General features: G+C 45.4%; 2 protein-coding genes across 6 annotated transcripts in view; one reads left to right on the top strand and one right to left on the bottom strand.

The window, feature by feature from the left end:
• Positions 1–25,920, top strand: part of LOC145360597 (mitochondrial adenyl nucleotide antiporter SLC25A24-B-like) — an 82,741-nt gene that overhangs the window by 27,887 nt on the left and 28,934 nt on the right. For all 5 annotated transcript variants that reach the window (XR_013889749.1, XR_013889746.1, XR_013889748.1 and 2 more), the window contains one exon: positions 1,195–1,310. The gene's annotated coding sequence lies outside the window, so the exon portion shown is untranslated. The remainder of the gene's footprint in view (positions 1–1,194; positions 1,311–25,920) is intronic.
• Positions 1,718–25,920, bottom strand: part of cdh23 (cadherin-related 23) — a 767,458-nt gene continuing 743,255 nt past the window's right edge. Inside the window, exons 59-67 of the mRNA XM_080215942.1 lie at positions 25,301–25,557; positions 23,699–23,796; positions 19,885–20,005; positions 18,220–18,299; positions 12,668–12,708; positions 9,263–9,323; positions 7,860–7,989; positions 6,422–6,544; positions 1,718–2,570 (exon numbers count right to left, since the gene is read on the bottom strand). Of these exons, the coding sequence (XP_080072068.1) occupies positions 2,244–2,570; positions 6,422–6,544; positions 7,860–7,989; positions 9,263–9,323; positions 12,668–12,708; positions 18,220–18,299; positions 19,885–20,005; positions 23,699–23,796; positions 25,301–25,557 (1,238 nt within the window). The 3' untranslated portion in view covers positions 1,718–2,243. The remainder of the gene's footprint in view (positions 2,571–6,421; positions 6,545–7,859; positions 7,990–9,262; positions 9,324–12,667; positions 12,709–18,219; positions 18,300–19,884; positions 20,006–23,698; positions 23,797–25,300; positions 25,558–25,920) is intronic.

The following is a 25,920-nucleotide window of genomic DNA, read 5'->3' as shown; positions in this document are numbered from 1 at the left end:
AAATTTACACATTTATTTAAAAAAAAAATCACCAGCAACTTTGTACCCAACTGTAGCCTTGTGCAGGGAATTAGTGTTTACTGTTTCCCTTTTGAGAGGAATTCCTACCATGGAACAGTTCAAAATAATGTTGGCATGAAGTTGTTATTTTTAAGTACTGGACACTGGTAGCCTACTCAGGGCACTTGTGAAGCCTAAAATATGTTAACATTTGACTTGGTGTCTTGGGTGTAAACTCAGGAGTTGCCTTGCCGAAGCCCCCCCCCCAACCTTGTGCTAATAGAATCCTGCCTCCTGAATGAGCTTTTAGTGATCTGTCCGCCTCTGGTTTGGTGTGATCTTCTCTGAAGGTCATCTTGGACAAGTCGTTCATTTCAGTCACTCTGCCTTCAGGCTTGAGGCCTCTAACATGGCTGTTGTAATATTGGCCCAACGCCATTATATCTGGGCACTTACTGTGAACAGTAAACGTTGGTCGTGGTGTACCTAGTACTGAGTCTCAAGACAGAAGTTTTTTGGGGGTGGGGGAGTGGTGGGTTGCCACTGTCTGTGGGGAAATTTGCCATTTACTTCCATTTTCCAAATAGGGATGGGGTGTGGTGCTGATGTTTTAAAGAGGTTACTGGGATGAGGGAAGTTTTGTTGATGTGACCTTTGGAAAGCCATGGCTGTGGAGACGTGGTGTTAATTGAGGGCAGCAGCATCTTGTGTTTGTGGAGTTGACTGTGTTGGTTTCAGTCCCACAGGTAAAAAGTTGGAGTCAGTGGTTCTGGATCAAAGAGGAGGCAAGCTTCTCTCTCTCCTCCCCACCCCTAAATAAATTACAGTGAGCACCCAGATAGTAGTGTAGGACAAAGGTCAGTAGATTTGTCAATATTAACACTTTGTATTATGACATTAGAAGCTTACAGACAAACGGTGGCAAATAGTAACAGGACGCATGGAGGTAGGGGCCAACAAAGAATCCATTGACTTGGAGTTGAAAGCAGTTTTGAGACTGCAGAACCCCAGACACTTGGCTTTTCCTCATTGCTCGTAACCCTATTGCCAGAACAGAGTTTTGGTTTGTATCTGATCTCTACTGTATCATTTGCACAGTACCATGCCTGATATTGGTCTCCCCTGTATGATAGAATGGCCTTCAGAAGAGAGCTAGAATTTCAAGCTTAAAGAACTGTTCTTACTTAATTCAAGGCAATGTGGATGCAGAAGAGTCCTGATGAGAAGCGAGTGAAAAAGACGGAAGGACAGCTTTCTGTGCCTACAGGGAACATAATGGTTCATCCGAACACTTACGGACATTGGATTAGGTAAGATATTAATGGCTTGTCTCTTCAGTAATGAGCTTCTAAAATGTGTTATTGAAGGAAAATTCTATCAATGCTGGAAATCTGAATAACAAAATGCAGGAAAATCTCTAGTCTGGCAGCATCTGTGGAGTGAGAGAGAAAATATGTTCCAACTAAGAGTCAGATTGGATGTGTCAGTAAGTCTCATTCCACAGATGCTGCCAGACATGCCGAGTATTTCCTGTGATGTGTTGTTGGCTGCTGATGCTAAGAGTTGAGCTGGTTCAAGATGAGGACAGAGAAATTTCCAGATGTTTTGTAGTACTTCTAGTCTCTTGGAAAAGAGTGGGTGAAGCAAGCTCGAATGTCCTCCTAGTTAGTTTTATATCTGGGCACTTATAGTAAACGTTAGTGGTGGCGTACTGAGTCCAGAGGTTTTTGGGGGGATGCTAGTTAGTGTTCTACCTTTGTAGTATTTGCTTATTTGAGATGCCTGCTATTTATTCTACTGATTTTATAATAGCAAACTGAAGGAGAGAAAAGAAATCCTCGATTGCTGCGGTTAATTATTTCAGTAGGACTACAACTTTGTTCTGTGTATACACCATAATATAACTTACATTGGAGCCCAGTGTTACTCCAGGACCCTGTTTCAAATATCAGCTAGATTGGTGTAACATTGCTTCCCGTGGACTCCACTTACATGCAAGTCAAACAGGAGCGTGGGGTGTTGGTGATGAATAGGATAGGTGACAGTGGATGGGGTTGGCAGTGCTAGTGTGGGGTGGTGCAAAAAGGGGGACCTGTTGTTGTCATCATTGGTGGGAGGGGATGGTAGAATAGTCCCTCACAAAAGCAACTGTAGACAGCTGTTCTGTTCGTTTTCAGCACCTACACCCACCCGCCCCCACTTCCCCAACAATCATTTGTGTTCAGGGCTCCTGAATCTTGTTGTCAAAGTTCTGTAATCTCCAGTGGAATCTCCATCACCCTTTCTTTCGCCTTGTGCAAGGGAGTGGACTTTGCAGACTCTGTCTTGGCATTCCTGTCCACATAGCTCCCACTCTCGGTGTTCAGGGTTTCCAGGGATCTGACCAGCACCCTCTGGTCATCCTCTGGCAGACTGTTCAGATCGGAGGCCAGCAAGGTGCCAGTGCTGCCGTGCACCACGTGGATGCCATCCGGACCTTTCAGTTCGACTGGGTGCCGATGCTTGAACCTCAGAGTGCCACGGCTGGGGGGCTTCTCATCGTCCTCTTCCATGTCACTGGGAATCAGCTGCTGGGGGAAAACCAGAGTATTAGTCTAACGGTGAGCCTTAGCTTGCACCAATCCCACACCTGCCTCGATCATTGAACTCAGCAAATTTCAAATACACACAGGTGTTTGCAGGAAGGAGGATTCTAGGATGGAGTCTGGAGCTCAGCACAGTGAGGAGAGACTGTTAGAGGTACTCTAGTTACTAGGGATGGAGTTGAAACACATACAGGTTGTCCCAGAGCAGCTGAACAACCAAGGAACTATGTGTGGGGGTCTGTGGCAAAAGCTACAGTGAATAAAAAGTCCACCACCTTTGTCAAGTGCTTCTCCAGCTACACTGTGAGGATAAGTCATTGATTTGGGGGTGACTGGGGAGAGAATAAACCCTCCATGTAAATTAAATGCTTCTCCAGACTCTCAGTTACTGCATTCCTCACCCCGAATCAATGACTTAAATCACATTGTCAGTTCAACAATCCTGAGCAGCAAATCCAAGAATGTTTGCATATATTGTGGTTAGTCGTTATGAAGGTGTTGGGTTCACTAGTTTTGCCAAATGAATGACACCAGTTAACTACAAGGTTATTTTGAGCAGAGGAATTAGATTCATGTTGTTAAGACTCCAGGTATGTTGGACGCGGTGGGCTTGAGGAGTTGTTCTTGGAATGCTGCCGGGATAGTTTCCTTGAACAGTGTGCGTTGGAGCCAACGAGGGAGCGAGCTATCTTGGATCTGGTGCTATGTAATGAGGCGGGTAGAATTAGGGACCTTGCGGTGAAGGATCCTCTTGGGGAGAGTGATCATTGTATGGTGGAGTTTCTGGTGCAGATGGAGGAGGAGAAAGTGGGTTCCTGGACACGTGTCCTTTGTTTGAACAGAGGGGAATACAGTAGGATGAGAGAAGAATTGGCGAATGTGGACTGGGGGAGCGCGTTGGAAGGTAGGTCTGCTTGAGGAGCAGTGGAGGATCTTTCTTGGTGCTCAGCAGAAATTTATTCTGATGGTCAAAAAGGACCGTAGGAGGAGAGATAATAAGCTGTGGATAACGAAGGAGGTGAAGCAAAGTGTTAAATTAAAAGCGGAGGCGTTTAGAGTAGCTAAGAGTAGTGGGCGAGAAGAGGATTGGGAGAGGTTTAAATGTCAACAAAGATTGACAAAGAATTTGATAAAGAAGGGTAGGAGAAACTGTGAAGCTGGGCTAGCGCTTAATATAAAAAAAGGATAGTAAGAGTTTTTATAAATATATGAAAAGGAAGAGGCTGGCTAGGGTGAACGTTGGACCCTTAGAGGTTGAGAAGGGGGACTTAGTGGTAGGGGATGGGGAAATGGCTGCGGTCTTGAATAACTTTTTTGTCTTCACGGAGGAGGATGTGAATAATTTGCCGGGTGTTAGAGATGGAAAGGTGGTAGGACTGGAGGGTCTCAATGACATTATTGTTACTAGAGAGGCGGTGCTCGACAGACTGGAGGGACTGATTGTGGACAAGTCCCCAGGACCGGATGGAATGCATCCGATGGTTCTGAAAGAAATGGCGGAGGTGATAGTGGATGCCTTGGTGGTTATTTTCCAAACGTCGCTGGATTCCGGGGAAGTGCCGGAAGATTGGAAAACGGCTAATGTTACGCTGTTGTTTAAGAAGGGTACCAGGCAAAAGGCAGGGAATTATAGGCTGGTTAGTTTAACGTCTGTTGTAGGTAAAATGTTAGAATCTGTCATCAAGGAGGAAATAGCGAGGCATCTTGAGGGGAATTGCTTGATAGAGCAGACACAGCATGGTTTCGTTAAGGGGAAGTCGTGTCTGACAAATTTACTGGAGGTCTATGAGGATGTGTCTAGGGAGGTGGATAGAGGAGAGCCGGTGGATGTGGTCTGTCTTGATTTTCAGAAGGCGTTTGACAAGGTACCTCACAAGAAGTTATTGCAGAAGGTTGGGGGTAGGGTGTTAGCGTGGATAGAGGATTGGTTATCAAATAGGAGGCAGAGAGTGGGGGTCAATGGGTGCTATTTGGATTGGCGACTAGTGGAGTGCCCCAGGGGTCGGTGCTGGGGCCTCAGCTATTTACCATTTATATAGATAATCTGGAGGAGGGAACCGAGTGTATGGTGTCGAAATTTGCTGATGACACCAAGATTGGCGGAACGGCAAATTGCGCGGAGAGTCTACAGAAGGATCTAGATAGGCTGGGTGAATGGGCCAGGAAATGGCAAATGGAATTTAATGTTGGCAAGTGCGAGGTGGTCCACCTTGGTAGGAAGGATTATTACTTACGTGGCGAAAAACTGCAGCAGGCGACGGTGCAGAGGGACCTCGGGGTCCTTGTGCATGAGTCGCAAAAATCCAGCTTGCAGGTGGTCAGGAAGGCTAATGGGATGCTGGCCTTCATAGCGAGGGGGATTGAATATAAAAGTAGGGAGGTCTTGCTGCGGCCGCAGCTGGAGTACTGTGTGCAGTTTTGGGCGCCGTACTTACACAAGGATATTTTGGCCTTGGAGGGAGTGCAGAGGAGGTTTACTAGGCTAAACTAGGCTTGTACTCGTTAAGAGTTTAAAAGAATGAGGGGAGATCTCATTGAGACATATATGATGATGAATGGGATGGATAGGATAGAGGTGGAGAGACTCTTCCCGCTCAGAAAGGATAGTAGGACTAGGGGGCACAGCCTCAAGATAAAGGGGGGGACGCGGTTTAGAATGGAGTTGAAGAAGAACTTCTTCACTCAAAGGGTGGTGAATCTCTGGAATTCTCTGCCCGTTGAAGTGGTGGAAGCTACCTCGCTAAATATTTTTAAGACGCGGGTTGATGGGTTTTTGATAAGAGAGGGGATTGAGGGTTATGGGGAGAGGGCGAGAATGTGGAACTGAGCCATGACAGATCAGCCATGATCTTATTGAATGGCGGGGCAGGCTCGAAGGGCTACTCCTGCTCCTATGTTCTTATGAGCATTTGAAGTGATTGTTGTAAAGAGTGTACGACTATTCACTCTGAGCCTGGCTCTCCCTTCACTGTGTGAACCCCTCAAACTCACGGCACTGCACACCAGGCTTCACACTACAAACTGGCTGGTTTCACACCAGCTGTACCTCCACCATGGATGAGCGATCCCCGCTGGCAGTGGATTTGTGAGCCAGCCGCGCCGCAAACAGTTTCTTCAGCCGCAGGTAGTCATCCAGAACCACTTTCAAGAGGGAGCCCTTGAGGTAATGCACAGCAGGTAAAAAAAAAACCGCTTCAGCTAAACCTTTCTATGTTGTGCAGATGCTGGTGTTGGACTGCGGTGAGCACAGTAGGTAACCTCTCAACACCAGGTCCAACAGGTTTATTTGGTAGCACAAGCCCCTTCATCAGGTGAGTGAAGAGTTCGGAAACAGGGTGTATATACACACAAACTCAATTACAAGATAATAGTTGCAATCATTATCTTGAGTTTGTGAACACAACTCTTCACTCACCTGATGAAGGGGCAGCGCTCCAAAAGCTCATGCTACCCAATAACCCTGTTAGACATTAACCTGGTGTTGTGAGACTGTTTAATGTTAGTATGGTCTTAGTCTTGTCTAAATAGTAGATCCTTTGGGAAATAAGTCTTTGCAGAACAAACACAGCAGCAATAAAGCACATGCTTGTGCCAGCTGTTGGATGAGTTCCCCCTTACTCTATTCTTTTCCATGCCTTTTTTAACCAGTGCATTTCACTACCTAGCAGCATACTACCTGAGTCAGACTTTCTTCAATTTACCTCTGGTTACTGATCCTGTGCCGCTTGCAAACAAGTTTTTCTATTCTTTACATTTCCCTGCCAAAAGGATCTTTCTCAATACACTACAATGATTTACAAATGGTTAGTGTAACGAGAATGTAAACCGCCACGCACCTTGATGGGGCCTTCTCGCATGATCTGCCCGAGTTTTGCAATACTGTCATACTCCTGTATGGCCGCACGCAAATATCGATCGTCCTCCAGTTTACACGTGGCCGGTTCACGGCCAAACGTACCCTTAAAAAGAAAGGTTACATACATTGAATCCTTATACCAAGGGGTGCCAAAAATCCCAAGAACTAGTCCCAAAATGGGAGAATTCTGCCCACAGACGCAAAGGTGGAGACCAGTGTGAAAGGGACAATAATGCTGTCTTTAAACATCCTCCCCGCGGCTAGCTCTGGACTCCCCCACTAGTCTACGGCTGGCTCTTCAGAGCAATCCAGTCCATCTCCTTCTCTGGGAGTTGAACTCTCATCCATGGTGAAGCTGTCAATGTTAATCCCATACTTGTTGGAAATCAAACAAGTGTCCCTGTGCCAAATTTGGCCTGTCCAGATCCACCTAATCATGGGAACAGTTGTGAACCTTGAATCCCAGATGTTAACTAATTGTGTAGATCCTGTGTACTTTTTCTTATTCAGCCATCTGTTCCATGTAATTACATTTAAATTAATGTAGATTCAGAACATTCTTTCTGAATCTACCCTGTCTAATCCTGTTAGAAATTTATAAAGCTTCTATGAGATTCTCTCTCACTCTGCTACACTCTAGTGAATACAATCCTAACTAATATGACAGACCTGCCATCCCAGGAATCAACCTGGTAAACGCTATAGCAAGGGCATTCTTCCTCAGCTAAGGACACCAAAACTGCGCACACTACTCCAGGTGTTGCCTCATCAACGCCCTTATTCGCAAATGCCCTCAAAATGAAGGCCAACATACCATTTACTGCCTGCTGTACCTGCACGCTTACTTTCAGTGACTGATTCATGAGGACTCCAAGGTCTCATTCAGTATCCACCTCTCTCAATTGACACCCATTCAAGTAATAATCTGTCTTTCTATTATTGCTACCAAAGTGGATAACCTCACATTTGTCACATACTCAGCTTGTCCAAATCACGCTGAAGCATTTCTGCATCCTCCTCACCCTCCCACCCAAATCTGAAGATAATACATTCAGTTCCCTTTTCCAAATCATTAATATGTAATGTGAACAGTTGAGGTCCCAACACAGATCCCTGAGGAACCTCACTAGTCACTGACTGCCAATCAGAAAACGACCCAACTCTTTGCTTCCTGTCTGTTAATCAGGATATTGAATTTGATGATCAGCTATGATTAAAATGTATGGTGGAGCAGGCTCGAAGGGCCAAATGGCCTCCCCCTGCTTCGTCAGGAATTCTCACTAAAAACATCCTCAGCAGTGTTCACAGAAAATCAAAAGTATTTGCTGCCCTTGGCTCCTGTTACAGTGACCTTTGAGGAAAAAGTCACTGTGCAACAGTCAGCACAAAGGAACTATAATCACACCAAGTGAACATACGTGGGTCCTTGCTGGACTGTTCCAGAGATCAGTGATGTCGCTGAGGTTCTCTGGCAGGTCGTCCTCATGTTCAGCCTGAGCAGCGAGTTCCAGGTTCCTGCAGAAAGGATCGAGCCAGACTGGGTTTGCCCTGAAACAAAACATTTTCACTGTGAGCAAAACCTGTGCCTCAGCTACAGCAGGGTTAAAAAGTCTGCACACTTCCCAGTATTGCCTCTTTGATCATGTTTTTAGGCATCATTCTGGGGTGGCACAGTGGTTAGCACTGCTGCTTCATAGCGCCAGAGATCCAGGTTCGATTCCTGGCTTGGGTCACACTGTGTGGTGACTGCATGTTCTCCCTGTGTCTGCTTGAGTTTCTGCAGGGTGGTTTCCTCCCACAGACTGAAAGACGTGCTGCTTATTTGCATTGGCCGTGCCAAATTCTCCCAAACAGGTGCCGGAGTATGGCGACTATGGGATTTTCACAGTAACTTCATTGCAGTGGTAATGTCAGCCTACTTGTGACTAGTCACATTAACATTGCAATGAAGTTAGTGAAAATCTCTTAGTTGCCACACTCTGGCCCTGTTTGGGTACACTGAGGGAGAATTTAGCACGGCCAATGCAAATAAGCAGCACGTCTTTCGGTCTGTGGGAGGAAAGCGGAGCACCTGGGGGAAATCCACGCAGACACAGAGAGAACGTGTAGACCCCGCACGGACAGTGACCCAAGGCTGGAATTGAACCTGGACGACCCCTGCTGCTGTGAGGCAGCAGCGATAATCAGCGTGCCACTGTGCTGCCTAATAGCACTCTTCACCTAAGTGTGATCAAATTTGAGCCACTTAAGGCGATTTTAGCTGTGATACTTCGTTATGTTAAAGATTTTATGCAAAGGCAACTTGTTCATTCTGACATGATCTACTTCAAAACCAGGTGCTAAATCTCAAATGATTTGCAGAACATCCACAACAAGTAGCCTCGATCGAGATAGAATTAATTTGGTGAAACTCCCCCAAAGTTCTTAGATCCTTGGCTGGTGACACAAACATTACTTCCATGCTCAGAAAGTCATCTTGGAATGGGATTCAGGAAGGAGAATAATTGTCAGTCACGATAGGTTTCTCTGGCATATCTCACTTCTTGCGTGCAGCTCTGATGACAATGAGTCACGATCAAGATACTCCCTTTCCACAATACCAGATCAAAAATGTTGATTTGAGCAAATACAACTGGAACATTCTTCGCCGCTTGCAACAGCATTCTAAAAACCTGTTGCTGATTAGCAGATTGGGAAAACCAGCTCCCTAAACTTTAGCCCCACAACTCCCCCGTGTGTCTGCCCCAATTCATGCTACCTCCTCCCAGGCGAAAATGATTGTGGAAGTGAATGCAATAAACTAAACCTTGGTGTTGCTTACCCTTCGAAGGAATACTTGTTGGTGTTTGGCATGTCAAGGATGTCCATAAACCCTTGGTTACCTGAAAGGAAACACATGTAACTTCAATGCCTGCTCTGTTTTCATGTTAGCACTTTATGTTGAGGCTGCGTTCTGCCCCCGTACCTCCAAGGCATTGAGCGCAAAGCGACAGACAGCATCATACAGAGGGAAAATCAGTCCAACTATAAATAGAAAGGAAACTATGACCTGGCGATGCTTTTGGGAGAATAGAGAAGTTTGACATGAGTACTAAAAAGTTTCTTTATTATTAGTCACAAATAGGCTTACATTAACGCTGTGATGAAGTTATTGTGAAAATCCCCTAGTTGCCACACTCCAGCGCCTGTTCGGGTATGCAGAGAGAACTTAGCATGGACAGTGCACCTAACCAGCACATCGCTGGACTGTGGAAGGAAACCCAGTAAAAAGTCTGACAACACCAGGTTTTAGTCCAACCTATTTATTTGATAATATTCTCACAAGCTTTCGAGGGGACAGCCTCTTCGTCAGGTGAATGGAGAGTTCTGGCCTCAGACAGAGCATATAAAGCACAGACAGTTTAGAGATTACTGATTAAAATGCGAATCCTTACACCTAACCTGCTGTTCAAGACCTGAAGTGGCTGACAATGTGAGTGGTAGGAGCACTGATCACAGTTTAAAGAGATGTGTATTGTCTCCAGACAGTACAGTAAGTGAGGTTTTGCAAACCCAGGCAAGTCACGGGGGTTACAGATAGTGCGACATGAACCCAAGATCCCTGTTGAGACCGTCCTCATGTGTGCGGAACTTGGCTATCAGTCTCTGCTCAGCGACTCTGCGCTGTCGTGTGTTGTGAAGGCCGCCTTGGAGAATGCTTACCCGAAGGTCAGAGGCTGAATGCCCGTGACCACTGAAGTGTTCGCCAACAGGAAGGGAACAGTCTTGCCTGGTGACTGTCGAGCGATGTTCATTCATCCGTTGTCGTAGCGTCTGCATGGTCTCCCCAATGTACCATGCTTCGGGACCACAGTGAACAGTGACCACAATACCACACAACCCTGTCACAGCAACCTCTGCAAGACATGCCGGATCATCGACATGGATACCATCATCACATGTGAGAATACCATCCACCAGGTACATGGTAAATACTCTTGCAACTCGGCCAACATTGTCTACCTGATACGTTGCAAGAAAGGATGTCCCGAAGCATGGTACATTGGGGAGACCATGCAGACGCTACGACAACGGATGGATGAATGAACATCGCTCGACAGTCACCAGGCAAGACTGTTCCCTTCCTGTTGGCGAACACTTCAGTGGTCACGGGCATTCAGCCTCTGACCTTCGGGTAAGCATTCTCCAAGGCGGCCTTCACAACACACGACGGCGCAGAGTCGCTGAACAGAGACTGATAGCCAAGTTCCGCACACGAGGACGGTCTCAACAGGGATCTTGGGTTCATGTCGCACTATCTGTAACCCCCGTGACTTGCCTGGGTTTGCAAAACCTCACTTACTGTACTGTCTGGAGACAATACACATCTCTTTAAACTGTGATCAGTGCTCCTACCACTCACATTGTCAGCCACTTCAGGTCTTGAACAGCAGGTTAGGTGTAAGGATTCGCATTTTAATCAGTAATCTCTAAACTGTCTGTGCTTTATATGCTCTGTCTGAGGCCAGAACTCTCCATTCACCTGACGAAGAGGCTGTCCCCTCGAAAGCTTGTGAGAATATTATCAAATAAATAGGTTGGACTAAAACCTGGTGTTGTCAGACTTTTTACTGTGTTTACGCCAGTCCAACGCCGGCATACCCACATCATGAAGGAAACCCACACAGACACGGGAAGAAGGTGTAGACTCCACACAGACAATGACCCAAGCCGGGAATCGAATCAAGGCCCCTGGTGCTGTGAGGCAGCGGTGCCAACCACTGTACTACTGTGCCCCTCCCATGAAGTAACTCCAGTGATTATTACCCTAATCAGGACTTTTGACCACAGTGTAGCTTTCAGTGAAACAAAAAATTAGCTGTTTGACTGAAATTTTCTAGTTCCGCTAATGGTGGACAGCATCACGGGCAGGATGGGAAAATCTGGAGGAAGGCCAAAATGTAGTTGACCTTTGGCTGCTCTTTCCATTCTTCCTGCTAATGGCAAAGGAAAATACTTTGCTGCTCAGACTGAACTGTGTCTGAATGAAGCTTCAATGTTCCATAAAGACAGGGATAAGCTTGTTTATTTGGAAAATGTGCTGCTTATGCTTAGCTCCCCATCCAGTGTGGAAACAAGCATTTATTTGACAATGAAAGCCTTGCATTAAGGGCTGACAAACTATGAGATGGCAAAGGATACGATAACTGCAAATTCCTTTATAAGTGACAAATATGCGGCAGTCACTGTGGGAATTTGCAGCAGCAAATTTACACAAAGCAAGATTCCACAGGCAACAAGTCAATGAATTCCCACATAATTGGCACAGTGGATTAGCACTGCTGCCTCACAGCGCCAGGGAACTGGGCTTGATTCCTGGCTTGGGTCACTGTCTATGTGGAATTTGCGCATTCTCCCCATGTCTGTGTGGGTTTCCTCCGGGTGCTCTGGTTTACTCCCACAGTCTGAAAAACGTGCTGGTTAGGGTGCACTGACCTGAACAGACACCGGCGTGTGGCGACTGGGGGAATTTCACAGTAACTTCATTGCAGTGTTAATGTAAGCCTTACTTGTGACTAATAAATAAACTTCACTTTAATCTGTTTGTTCATAATGTCAATCAAGGAACGAATGTTGGCTAGAACACTGGGAGAACCCCCTGTCTTCCTTTGAATGGGAACATGGGGTCTAATTCATCTAATCAAACAGACTGTCTCTGTGACTGTGCAGTACACCTGTAGAACCTCACTTAAGTGTTAGACAAAATAAATGCTCAAATCCATACAAAATAGTAACAGGATCACACAGCCCATCAAGCCTGCTCCACCATTCCATAAGATCCTGAATGATCTTGGATTTCATTTCCACTTTCCCACCTACTTCCCATATCCCCTGATTCCAAGGGAGAACATAAGTCTGTCTATCCAATCTCAAATAGAAGCAATTGTAGAGCATCCACTGTCAGTGTTAGAAATATAGATCCCTTAAAAAGAGTAAACCAGGACTAGCTTTACAGTGAATTGAAATCGTGATGCTCACTGAAATTTGTACCAAACCAGATCTCTGCAATGGTGATTAGATCTAAACCGTTCATCCCTTTGTGTGCCACAAATTTGTTCACCATATTGTGGCTGCTTCACAGTGGGGCTTCTACCCTCAACCTGCTGATTGGAGAGTTACTGACTGATCCCATTATTTTACACATAACGTGCTTGAAAACATTACCAAATCGGAGTGTGTTGCTTACCTGTGGAACCTGCTACAATGGCCTTCAACTTTCTCTTGTGTCTGTTGGTGATAAACAAAGATAGTTTCGATATTTAGCATAAAGAGGGAAGTTCTTGCCACCCGACTAAGGTGCGTAAGCAAGAGCTTAGTGAGTCCAAGTATAGAGTGGGTTAGTTGTGAGAAGACAGAAGTATTCCAGCCTAGATTCAGGGGAGACCCCACTGAAGAATATAAATACTAATTGGCCCATGTGAATGGAAGCCAGGTTATTAATTTGAGGGGAGGTACCATTTGTACAATGAGAAGATGGTTGTAAAATTATTTCAAATGCCTCTAAGATTCACTCCTCCCTATCTACAACCTGTCCTGGTCCTCCATGCCAATGTTATACTTAAGAAAGCCCACCAACATCTCTACTTTCTCAGAAGACAAAGGAAATTTGGCATGTCCGCTACGACTCTCACCAACGTCTACAGATGCACCATAGAACACATTCTTTCAGGTTGTATCACAGCTTGGTATGGCTCCTGCTCTGCCCAAGACTGCAAAAAAACTACAAAGGGCCGTGAATAAAGCCAATCCATCACTCAAGCCAACCTCCCATCCACTGACTCTTAAAATTTTTTTTAATGGGACATGGGCACCGCTGGTTGACCAGCATTTATTGCCCATCCCTAGTTGCCCTTGAGAAGGTGGTGGTGAGCTGCCTTCTTGAATCTGCGGTCCATATTCTGTGGGTTGACCCACCATGCTGTTAGGGAGGGAATTCCAGGATTTTGACCCAGCGACTGTAAAGGAACAGCCGATATATTTCCAAGTCAGGACGGTGAATGGCTTGGAGGGGGACTTGCAGGTGGTGGTGTTCCCTTGTATCTGCTGACCTTATCCTTCTAGATGGAAGTGATCGTGGATTTGGAAGGCGCTGTCGAAGGATCTTTGGTGAATTGCCGCGGTGCATCTTGCAGATAGTACGCACTGCTGCTACTGAGCATCAGTGGTGAAGGGATTGAATGTTTGTAGATATGGTGCCAATCAAGCGGGGTTGCTTTGGCCTGGATGCTGTCAAGCTTCTTGGAACTGCACCCATCCAGGCTAGTGGGGAGTCTTCAATCACACTTCTGACTTGTGCCTTGTAGATGGTGGATAGATTCTGGGGAGTCAGTAGGTGAGCTACTCACCACAGAATTCCCAGCCTCTCACCTGCTCTTGTAGCTACTGTGTTTGTGTGGTAAGTCCAGCTGAGCTTCTGTCTACTGTCTTTCTGACTCTGTCTACACTTCCTGCTGCCTTGGAAAAGCGGCCAGCATAACGAAGGACCCCAAGCACCCTGGACATTCCCTTTTCCACCTTCTCCCGTCAGGAAAAAGAAACAGAAGTCTCAGGTCACGTACCAACCAACTCAAGAACAGTTGCTTCCCTGCTGGGGGAGTACAGGGTAAATATATGCGGTTATGGGGATAGGGCATGGGTGGGATTGTGGTTGGTACAGGCTCGATGGGCCAAATGGCCTCCTCTTGCCCCGTAGGGATTCTATGAAGCTCACTTCTAAACTATATGGAACGGGGTTACAGCTGTTTGGTGCTGCACTCTCAATAGAGCAACCAGCTGTTTTACGTTGATTTGTTAGGGGTCACCCCTGTCTCAGGACCAGTTCTGCCCCAGGACTGTGGCAAGTTGACAGTGTCAGTGTTGCTGCAGTTGTTGACCCCCCAACACTTTACTAAACCTTTACAATGGCAGCTATAGAAATAGGCACCGTTTGTGTAAAGGCCTCCCATGTAAACACTGCGACAAAGCTGGCTGAATCGTTACAAATCCATGGATCAGTTAGGGCGCAGGTTATGTGGGACGAGGTATACTTAAAATATATTGTTTTGTTCAGCCTTGGCCTGGGGACACGCTCTAAGTGACACAGATTAAGCAGTTTATCCTTCACCTTCCCAGGCTCCACTCAGAAATATTGTCAACAGCCTTCCAGTGATGGTGATCCCCTTTGAAAGAACTGGGTCTCGTTCTGTCACAGTAGTTAATCCTCATTCCAGCTCTACACAGGTCTTAGTTAGTCACATATAATGTGACCCAGACACATCAAGCCCCAGGCAGGACACTGAATTTTGACATGGAAATAAATCATGATACCAAGGGAATCATCTGCCCACTGTAATCCTTTGCACTGACTTTGAGGGAAAGTATGTTTGGACTGTCTCTATAAACATCATTGATCCATTAACAAGCCAGGAGTGTGAGGGAATACTTCCCACTTGCCTGGACAGGTGCGGTTGCAACAACATTCCAGACGCTCGTTATCAATAGAAAGGATATTATTAAACTTAGAGTGCAGAAGAGATTTACTATAATGCTACTGGAACTTGATGGTTTGAGTTATAAGGAGAGGCTGGATGGACTGGGAATTTTTTCCCCCCAGAGCATAGTAGACTTAGCGGTGATCTTATAGAGATCTGTAAAATAATGAGGGGCATAGATACGGTAGATAGTGAACATCTTTTCCCAAAGATAGGGGAATCTAAAACTAGAGGACTTAGGTTAAGATGAGCAGCAGAGATACAACAATTTTTTCACAGAGGGTGGTGAGTTCCTGGAATGAGCTGCCAGAGGCAGTAGTAGAGGTGTGCACAATTTTGTCTTTTAAGAAGCATTTAGATAGTTAAATGGGTAAGATGGGTATAGAAGGATATGGGCCAAATATGGGCAATTGGGGCTAGCTTAGTGGTAAAACCTGGGCAGCATGGACGAGTTGGGCTGAAGGGCCTGTTTCCATGCTGTAAACCTCTATGATTCTATGACCATCTAGGCCAAAAGCTACCTGCTTGATTGGCACCCTATTCACAAGCATTCATTCCCTTCTCCACCGACAGTCAGTAACAGCAGTGTGTATGATCTACAAGATACACTGCAGCAATTCACCAAGGATCCTTAGACAGCACCTTCCAAACCCTCAGCCACTTCTATGTAGAAGGACAAGGACAGCAGATACATGTGATCAACACCAAATTCCCCTTCAAATCACTCACCATCTCGACTTGGAAATATCTCGCTGTTCCTTCATAGTAGTTGGGTCAAAATCCTGGAATTCCATCCCTAACGGCATTGTGGGTCAACCCACAGCACGTGGACTGCAGTGAGTCAAGAAAGCAGCTCACCACCACCTTTAGGGATAGAAATCTGCCATCCTTACCTGGTCTGGTCTGCATGTGACTCCAGACCCACAGCAATGTGGTTGACGCTCAACTGTCCTCTGCAATGGGCTTAGCAAGCCACCCAGTTCAAGGGCAATTAGGGTTGGGCATAAATGCTGGCCAGCCAGCCACACCCATGTCCTACAAATGAATAAAAAACCCGTCCATTTCACAGAATCACTAAATTTGAAAATCCCGTATCTGTCAGCAAAATACAAGCCTCTTAATATCACAAAGATTCTGTTCACTCACTGGCTCACAAGAAACACTCTTCCTCTGTTTTGGCTCATTTCTACCAAACCATTCTTATCAGTTACAGCTCTAGTCCTTTCACCCCATCTGATGTTTTAATGGTGATTTATCATCATCAGTCCTGGCTTCCTCTACTGAGTTTAAATCTCCTCACTCCCTAAATCCAAAACATCCCTGAGTAAAAGCAGCAGGCGTCCGCATTCAGTTAGATGTCAGGGAGCTGCTGTAGCTGTTTCCAACAAGCTGCTGTGACACTGCACAGTCTAGTTGAAGGGCCAGCAAATAAAACACTCGTCATGATTTGCCTGTACGATAAACAGCTTCTGTTTAACTGAACCTCGATGTCCTTTGAGCCATTCCTGTTCTCCCACTCTGGCTCTTGCACCACACGGTCACCACTAGCTCTTTCACCGCGTGGCACGGTAGCACAGTGGTTAGCACTGCTGCAGGGACCTGGGTTCGATTCCTGGCTCAGGTCACTGTCTGTGTGGAGTTTGCACATTCTCCTCGTGTCTATGTGGGTTTCCTCCGGGTGTTCCAGTTTCCTCCCACAATCCAAAGATGTGCGAATTAGGTTGATTGGCCATGCTAAAATTGCCCCTTTGTGTCCAAAGAAGTTTAGGTTAGAGGGATTCGTGGGTAAAATATGTAGGGATATGGGGGTAGGACCTGGGTGGGATTGTGGTCGATGCAGACTTGATGGGCCGAAGGGCCTTTTTCTGCACTGCAGGGTTCTACGATTCTGTGACATTATGGTGACAAAGCAGGAAAGGCTGAGAGGAAATCGTAGAATCCCGACAGTGCATTTTCTTAGAGTTAAGAAAGCCCACCAATGCTTCTCCTTTCTCAGATTAAGCAAATTTGGCATGTCAGCTACGACTCAGCAACTTTTACACATGCACCATAGAAAGCATTCTTTCCAGTTGCATCACAGCTTAGTATGGCTCCTGCTCTGCCCGAGACTGCAAGGAACTACAAAGGGTTGTGAATGTAGCCCAATCCATCACGCAAACAAGCCTCCCTTCATTTGCTGTCTACACTTCCTGCTGCCTCAGCAAAGCAGCCAACATAATTAAAGAGCTCATGCACCCCGGACATTCTTTCTTCTTTCAGGAAAAAGATACAAAAGTCTGCGGTCACAGACCAACCGACTCAAGAACAGCTTCTTCCCTGCTGCCATCAGACTTTTGAATGGAGCTACCCTGCATTAAGTTGATCTTTCTCTACATCCTAGCTATGACTGTAACACTACATTTTGCACTCTCTCATTTCCTTTGAGCGGTATGCTTTGTCTGTATAGTGCGCAAGAAACAATACTTTTCACTGTATACTAATACATGTGACAATAATAAATCAAATCAAATCAAGCACAGGAGGTGGCCATTTGGCCCATTGAGCCTGCACCAACAACAATCCTACCCAGGTCCTATCCCCTTAATCCCATATATTTACCCTGCTAATTCCCGACAATAAGGGCAATTTAGCATGGCCAATCAACCGAACCTGCACATCTCTGGAGTGTAGGAGGTGCGGCTTTCTCTATGCCTGACCACACATTGTGAACAAGAACTTCCCTTAACAGAGAAGGAGAGGATGAAAGCTGTCAACAACGAGAAGTGAGATCTTAACATCTTTGGGAGGGAGCCCCTCTCCTTTGATCCAGTTAACCAGCTACTGCTGATTGGTCACACAGAAAACTAGCTGCCCATTCAGCAGATGATGCATAAAATGGCCATCTTCCAGCGCCTGTTTGGGTACACTGAAGGAGAAATTAGCACGGTCAGTGCACCTAACCAGCATGTCTTTTGGACTGTGGGAGGAAACCGGAGCACATGGAGGAAATCCACGCAGACAGTGACCCAAATTGGGAATCAAACCCTGGTTTCCAATGGGGGTACCAAACGCATACACATGGGTCAAGGTAGGTGTAGGAAAATGCTTTGTTAAGATGGCGGCGCGGGCTCATTGGGCCGAAGGGCCTGTTTCCCGTGCTGGGTTGTTCTTTGTTCTTTTAACCCAAGTCCCTGGAGCTGTGAGGCAGCAGTGCTAACCACTGTGCCACACGTGCAAATGCATCCAATGGTTTACCTTATGGTTTGTAAATGTGAATCATGGCACTTACACTGTTCTGTAATACCAGTTCATAAAGATGAACAGCATGGTGGCCAGGAACAGTAAAACTGCAAGAATAATTATCGCCATCTGCAAAAAGGAAAGGAAGAACTTGAATTTATTCAGCATTTTCCACATCTCTAAACACCCTTGAGTGCATTGCAGACAATATGTTCCTTTAAGAGATTTTTTTAAAATCACGTTCTCCCTGATCTGAGTTGCCGAGCTGTCTATAGAGGCCCTCTCGTTGCTCCTTCAGTGGTTTAAATTGGCCTCAAGTACTTCTTGGGAATTACTTTTATGACCCTGCATTGTGAGGGGGAAGACTGTTTGCAGGTCAGGTGACAGGAGTTCTTGCAGTTTTGAGCTGCCAGTTTTAGTTTTAGAAGGGGCATCAAGCTGGAAGGAAGTGTCGCTCTCTCTCTGCCCTCCGGTTTTGGGAATTCTGCTGGTTAGCTGAAAGCAATGTATCATGCCTTCCTAAAGGAAGGAATCTGCTGTTGGGGGCTTGCCTAGAGTCTTCCTGGTCTCCTGGGAAGCTGTTCTGACTTCAGACTATTCTGGGTGTATTGAATGGACTGCTAGAACTTGCAAGACTGGGAATTTTCAATTCTCAAACAAAGGGCTTGGTTCTAGTATCATGTGACCTTTAGTTTTTGCTGTGTTGATCCTGTTTAAAAGGTTTTGTCTATAGAAGGTTTTCTTTCTGTTTGATTGGAACATCTTGGATATATTAAGGGTATACACTATTGTGGTTGTTTTGCTTTCATTTGCAATTGAGAAATATTTTTGCTAGTTTTCTTACTATACATGTTAACTATATTCTTCAATAAACTTTGTTTGATAAAAACGTCCTAGTGGGTCATTTGAATTAGATTTGAATCTGAGGTGAAACAATTTATGCTTATCCTGGCCTAATTCAAGAGGCAAAACTTATGATCCAGATGGGCTCCAAAAAAACACTAGAGTTTCTGACCTGAACCATAACAGTAATCACTTTGTAATGTTAAATGCAATGTGCATTTTAATGTAATGGATACTGGTATAAATGTTTATTGATTGACTGATTGATGGAGATTGATTGCTATGATTCTTAATCAGTTCCACTTCATCGTTAGACTGCCAAGACAGGAGGTGGCTAAAGTTCCACTGAGAGTCCTGGGCCATCAGCCGTAGTCACAGATTTTTCTCGATCACCACACAACCCCATCTGACCTCCATTAAAATGCAACACGGAATAAAATGTGTGAAGCAGCAGGTCCATGGAATGATAACACGCTGAATCAATAACTACAACTTATGTTTATATAGCGCCTGTAACCTGATGAAATGTCGCAAGGCATTACAGAAGAGCATTATAAAACAAAGTCTGAGATATTAGATCTACTAACTCTTCAGGTGAAGATCTGCTTCCTGACATCACTACCAAACAGCCTAGCTTTAACATGAACGTTCTGGTTCCTTGTTGTCAACTCCACCCCCCCCCCCCCCACCCCCTGGTATTGCATCCATAGCAATGAATTTTTCTCACAGATAATATTGGGAGTTTACTTGGAGCTGGACTATTGGCCCATCATTGTGGTAAGAACATTGAAGTTTCCCTTGGCAGCCAAAGTTCCAAATAACATTTGAACGATAGAAAACCTGTGACTTATATTAAAGGATTCAACGTTACCTGTAACGACGTCATGTCGTTGGCCGCCCTGACAGTAACGGCCGGCTGGACATCGAGGATGTTGTAATTCCGGAAGAGATTCCTCAGCTGTTCCTTATTTTCATCGATCATCTGGATCACCCTGCAACAGAATTAAAGTGTTGAACACTCAACCTTCTGACCTTGCTTCCTTGGGGTCAGTGAAGGGCATTGTGTGATGGAGCATTCATCCTTTACACTACAAAGATTCCAGGTTTGGTTCCTGGGCAGCTGATTGTAGCTATGGCAAGGGTGGGACTGCCACAATTACATTCAGAATTCCTGGGAAATACTAGTCAAATTCCCTGCTCCTGATTTTTTTTTATTCATTCATGGGACATGGATGTCACTGGATGGCCAGCACTTATTGCCCATGCCTAGTTGCCTGAGGGTAGTTGAGAGTCAACCACATTGCTGTGTGGCTCTAGAGAGACATGTAGGCCAGACCGGGTAAGGACAGCAGATTTCCTTTCCTAAAGGACATTAGTGAACCAGATGGGTTTTTCTGACAATTGACAATGGTTTCATGGTCATCAGTAGATTCTTAATTCCAGATATCTTTTATTGAATTCAAATTCCACCATCTGCCATGGCGGGATTCGAACCTGAATTCCCCACAACAATAGCTGAGTTTCTGCATTAATAGTCAAGCAATAACACCATTATGCCATCGCCTCCCCCCGGGCAGCTGATCATAGCAAGGATGGGACTGCCACAATTACGTTCAGAATTCCTGGCAAATACTAGTCAAATTCCTTGCTCCTGATGTTTATCTATTAACTTGCTGTGAGGACAGGATTGAACTCAAGTGTCTTACTTGCTTTGGCTGGGAATTCTGCAGGATTAACTAACTCCCTGACTCCCCAAAGCTTGCCCCCCCATTAACAAGGCACAAGTCAGGAGTGTGATGGAATACTCTTCAATCACCTGGATAAGTGCAGCTCCAACAACACTCAAGACGGGACATGGGAGTGATCCCACAGTGTGAACATGTGGCAGAGTGATATTGGAGGACCTAGAACTGGTTATAGATTACAAGGATAGGATTCCCGTAGTCTCAACTTCTCTTTTCCACAAGTAAGACTTGCATTTATCTCAAGTTTTGTAACACCCTAGGTGGTTCCTAAGTGCTGGGAAGCAAGTACAGAGGAGATGTTAGGGGAAAGTTTTCCACTCAGAGGGTGGCGAGTGAGTGGAATTGGCTGCCATCGGTGGTGGTAGAGGCAAACTCACTGGGGTCTTTTAAAAGACTTCTGGATGAGTATATAGGATCTAATGGCATTGGAAGTTACAGATAGTTCTATGGCTTGATAGGTATTGATGTGATTGGTGCAACCTGTGGGCCGAAGGGCCTGTTTGTGCTGTAGTGTTCTATGTTCTATGCCTTGGAGCCAATGAAGTCCTTTAGGTGTAGAAAACACTGCAATTTGAGCACAGCAAGCTCCCAGCTCCCACACTGTGATAATGTCCAGATAACACATTTGGATGGTATTGACAAGGGAAACTGACCAGGACACGAGGAATGGTCCGACATTTCTCAGAAGCAGTCTCCCAGGATGTTTCAATGCTTCTGACAGGCTAGACGGGGCCTCAGTTTAATGTCTAATCTGAAAGGCAGCACCTTCGGCACTGCAGCATGTCCTCAATACTGCAGTGACACTCCTCCATCCTCTGACTCAGAGGACAGAGTGTTACAGCTAACACCAGGTAGGGTGGCTCACTGCGTAAAATGTACCAATTTGTAAAGGAGCTTTTAAAAAATATGTTTTGATTTATGCAACGATTCTTCCCTGATTTGGTTTATTATTGTCACATATATTAGCATACAGTGAGAAATATTGTTTCTTGTGTGCTATACAGGCAAAGCATACCGTTCATAGAGAAGGAAAGGAGAGGGTGCAGAATGTAGTGTTACAGTCATAGCTACTGTGTAGAGAAAGATCAACTTGATGCAAGTCTGACTGCAGCAGAGAAGGAGCTGTTCTCGAGTCGGTTGGTACGTGACCTCAGACTTTTGTATCTTTTTCCCAATGGAAGAAGGTGAAAAAGAGTATGTCCAGATGCATGGGATCCTTAATTATGTTGGCTGCTTTTCCGTGCAGCAGGAAGTGTAGACAAAGTCAACGTTAGTGTAGATCACAATGCACAAATCTAACTAAATACTCCTGCTACTCCTGAGCCCCCTCACCCCCAAAGCCTGTCCACCATCCACAAGGCACAACTCAGGCGTACGATGGAAACTCTCCACTTGACTGGATGGGTGCAGTTCCAACAACACTTGAGAAGCTCAACATCTTTCAGGACAAAGCAGCCCTGCTTGATTAACACCTCTTCCACAAACATCCACTCCTTCACCACTGATGCATGGTGGCAGCCATGTGTGCCATCTACAAGATGCACTGTCACATCTCACCAAGGCTCCTTAAGACACACCTTCCATCTGGAAGGTCAGTACTAGTAGATGCATGGGCAAACCACCATCACCATCTGCAAGCTCTCCTTCAAGCCTCTCACAACCCTGACATGGAACCATATCACTGGTCATTCACTGTCACTGGGTCAGAATCCTGCATTGTTCTCCCCACCCAACAGCGCTGTGGGCATACCTCCAACTCAGGGACTGCAGCGGTTCAACAAACTTCCAGTTCTGAAGAGGAGTTGGATTGGACACGAGATGCTAACTCTGTTTCTTGCTCCTCAGATGCTGCCAGACCTGGTGAGGTTTTCCAGAACTTGCTATCTTCATTCTTAAGAATCCTCTTTCTTGTCCAGTTAAAAGATTACCAAAACCATTCTGACTTTAGGTAATGGCAGCTATCAAAATCAGACAAGATATTGTCTCACATTATCTGTTCCCCTGCAGGCTGCACACTCCGCCAGTATCACTTCCGTCGATACAAGTTCCACAATTCTGTTTCTAACATAATCATTCTCTATCAGCTGACAACTGTTGCAATGCAGACTTTTAATGTTTTGGCAATTGGCTTACAGAATCTTTTCACTGATCCACTTAAATTAAAAAACAAATATATCAGATTACTTAATTGGCTGTAAAACGCTTTGGGTCATTCCGAGGTTTGGAAAGATGCTAAATAAGTGCAAGTTCTTCCTTTTTCCTCACAGCCACCTCAGGTAGGGCCACCTCAAGGTAGGGTCACCTTCATTACAGCAGCCGTCGCAAAATTTACTCCTTTCTGCAAAATGACAACTACACTTTGGACCAACTCACCGAGCCTCCATCAGCAGCACCTTCCAAACCCCTGAACACTGCCATCTAGAAGGCCAAGAACAGCAGATACTTGGGAAGACTACCACCTGGTAGTTCTCCTCCAAGCCACTCACCATCCTGTCTGGAAAATATATCATTGTTCCTTCATTGTCACAGGGTCAAAAGCCTCCCTAACAGCACTGTGGATGTACGTACACCACATGGACTGCAACGGTTTAAAGTGGTGGCTCACCGAGGGCAGTTAGTGATAGGCAGTGAATGCTGGTCTAGCCAGCTACACACACATACCCATTAATTATTATTATTAAAAATTCTTCATCTTCCTTTGTGCTACAGTTGTCTTGGAAGGTTTTACCTTGTTAAAGGCACTATTATCAATGCAAGTTGTTTTCAGGGCACTTTTCTTTTAATTACCCACACTTGTTTACATCCCATTTCCATGTAATTTTCTGGGCAAATGGAGAACCCATGTGAACAGGAGCGTTTGGGAGTTTGATGGACCAGGTACCCAGTGCTAATTACCATAGTGAAAACAGCCCACACCCTGGGGTAAAGCAGCCCACTCACCTCTCCACATCTAAGATCCGGTTAGTCTCCCTGTTCACCACATGGATCAGAACATCCGTCTGGGCAAAGTTCACTCGGCCGTTTTGATCAACATGGAACTGTAAAGAAAGACACCAAACATCACCCCTTGTCAGCATTCTGTTCCGTTCTTTTACCCACCTGCGGCCTTTGGACTGAGGATTGTCTCCTTATTGGTTGATCCTAAATCTGCTGAAAACTCTCTTGCAATCCAATCTCTGCTATTTGCTGCATTGGTTCTTATTCATATGTTGACCAACACCAGGGTAGGATCACCTCAGACTACAGTTGGACATGTTCCCGGAGGTGCATCATGTGATCTCCTGCCACCAACTGCCCCCACCCCTGCACTCCCGCCATTGGTTGCCTGACACATCTTGCCTTTCCATGGACAAATAGAAAGTCTCATTACCCAACTGGATGATTCTTGACTGCCAGTCAGTCATTTTTAATCCACAATTACCCAACAGTTATATATACCTGATGAACATTAAAAATTGCATAGTTCTTTAAGAGAACCTTTGTGGCAGTGTGGTGGACATTAGTCTTTAAGTCTCAGGCACTCCAGGACAATCCTGGAGAGTTGGCAACCCTACTCATGGACCGCATACCAGTATTACTCTGCACTTTCAGCTGTTACTTCCACTGCTTCCCTCTGTCTGCCTTCAGCTGTCTTGGACTGGGGATGGAATGTGAACTTTCAATCTCATGATCCAGGTCTCTCGCTACCCATCCAGTGGCATGACACATACACTACCTTACATAAAACTATTGGGTTGCGTTAAAACATTACAGAACAAAGCGATTTAGGGGTACAGGTTCATAGCTCCTTGCAAGTGGAGTCACAGGTGGATAGTGTGGTGAAGAAGGCATTCGGCATGCTTGGTTTCATTGGTCAGAACATTGAATACAGGAGTTGGGATGTCTTGTTGAAGTTGTACAAGACATAGGTAAGGCCACACTTGGAATACTGTGTACAGTTCTGGTCACCCTATTCTAGAAGGGATATTAAACTAACAAAGTGCAGAAAAGATTTACCAGGGTGTTACCGGGACTTGATAGTTTGAGTTATAAGGAGAGGCTGGATGGACTGGAACTTTTTCTCTGGAGTGTAGAAAGCTGAGGGGTGAACTTATAGAGGTCTGTAAAATAACGAGGGCCATAGATCAGATACTCAATATCTTTTCCCACAGGTAGGGGTGTCTAAGACTAGAGGGCATAGGTTTAAGGTGAGAGGGGAGAGATACAAAAGTGTCAAAAGGAGAAGTTTTTTCACACAAAGGGTGGTGAGTGTCTGGAACAAGCTGCCAGAGGTAGTATTAGAGGCAGGTACAATTTTGTCTTTTAAAAAGCGTTTAGATGGTTAAATGAGTAAGATGCGAATAGAGGGATATGGGCCAAACGCGGGCAACTGGGACTAGCTTCTGGGGTTTAAAGAAAAAGGGCGACGTGGACAAGTTGGGCCGAAGGGCCTGTTTCCATGCTGTAGACCTCTGTAATTCTATGACTCTATGTCTGCAAGATATCGGTGAGGATAATGCATTCTCCGTGATTGGCTGGGGTGAGTGGCCAAGGGTTCATTACCTGCACATCATCAGTGTTAACGATGGCACCAGTGATGTTGGAGAGCAACTTGATGAACTCCTCTTCAAACTCCCGCACCCGTTCCGGGATCTCATTGATGACGATCTTCACTCGCTGGTCATCCCTCAGAATGTAAATCCCGATCACCGACGTATCGTTGTGTCCAGCCAGGTCAGAAACCATGATGTCCACCAGAAAGTAGCCAGGGTCATAGGCCGTGAAAAGGTCAAAGGTCCTCACTATGCCATCCTGCTCCCCTGAAAAACACGCAGAAGTTTCAGAACCTCGATGCTGTAAAGAATCCCGCTGTTGTAAGTCTGCATTCAATATTGTTCGAACATACACGCATGAACGTTAATCACTGTTGCAAAGTCATAAATAACAGTAATTTAGTTAAAAAACAAGTGATCAAATTAGACTTTATAAAATTCCTTAATCTATCTTGGTTTAATGAGGAGAGAATATTTTATATTTTTGATCCTTTCAATTTCATTGGTAAATATGTAATTTTGCTGGAGGAATTAAAGATGATAAATGCAAGATTCCTCATGGTTAGGCCAAATGTCCCAAAGGATGCACTGCTGACATGCTTAGCTGTTGTATCCCTCTAACAATTTATG

The sequence above is a fragment of the Carcharhinus amblyrhynchos genome, chromosome 31 (genome assembly GCF_965287045.1).
Source record: "Carcharhinus amblyrhynchos chromosome 31, sCarAmb.v2.hapA, whole genome shotgun sequence".
Taxonomy (NCBI): Eukaryota; Metazoa; Chordata; class Chondrichthyes; order Carcharhiniformes; family Carcharhinidae; genus Carcharhinus; species Carcharhinus amblyrhynchos.
Note: the sequence above shows the minus strand (reverse complement) of the source record. Positions and strands in the feature narration are given on the sequence as shown.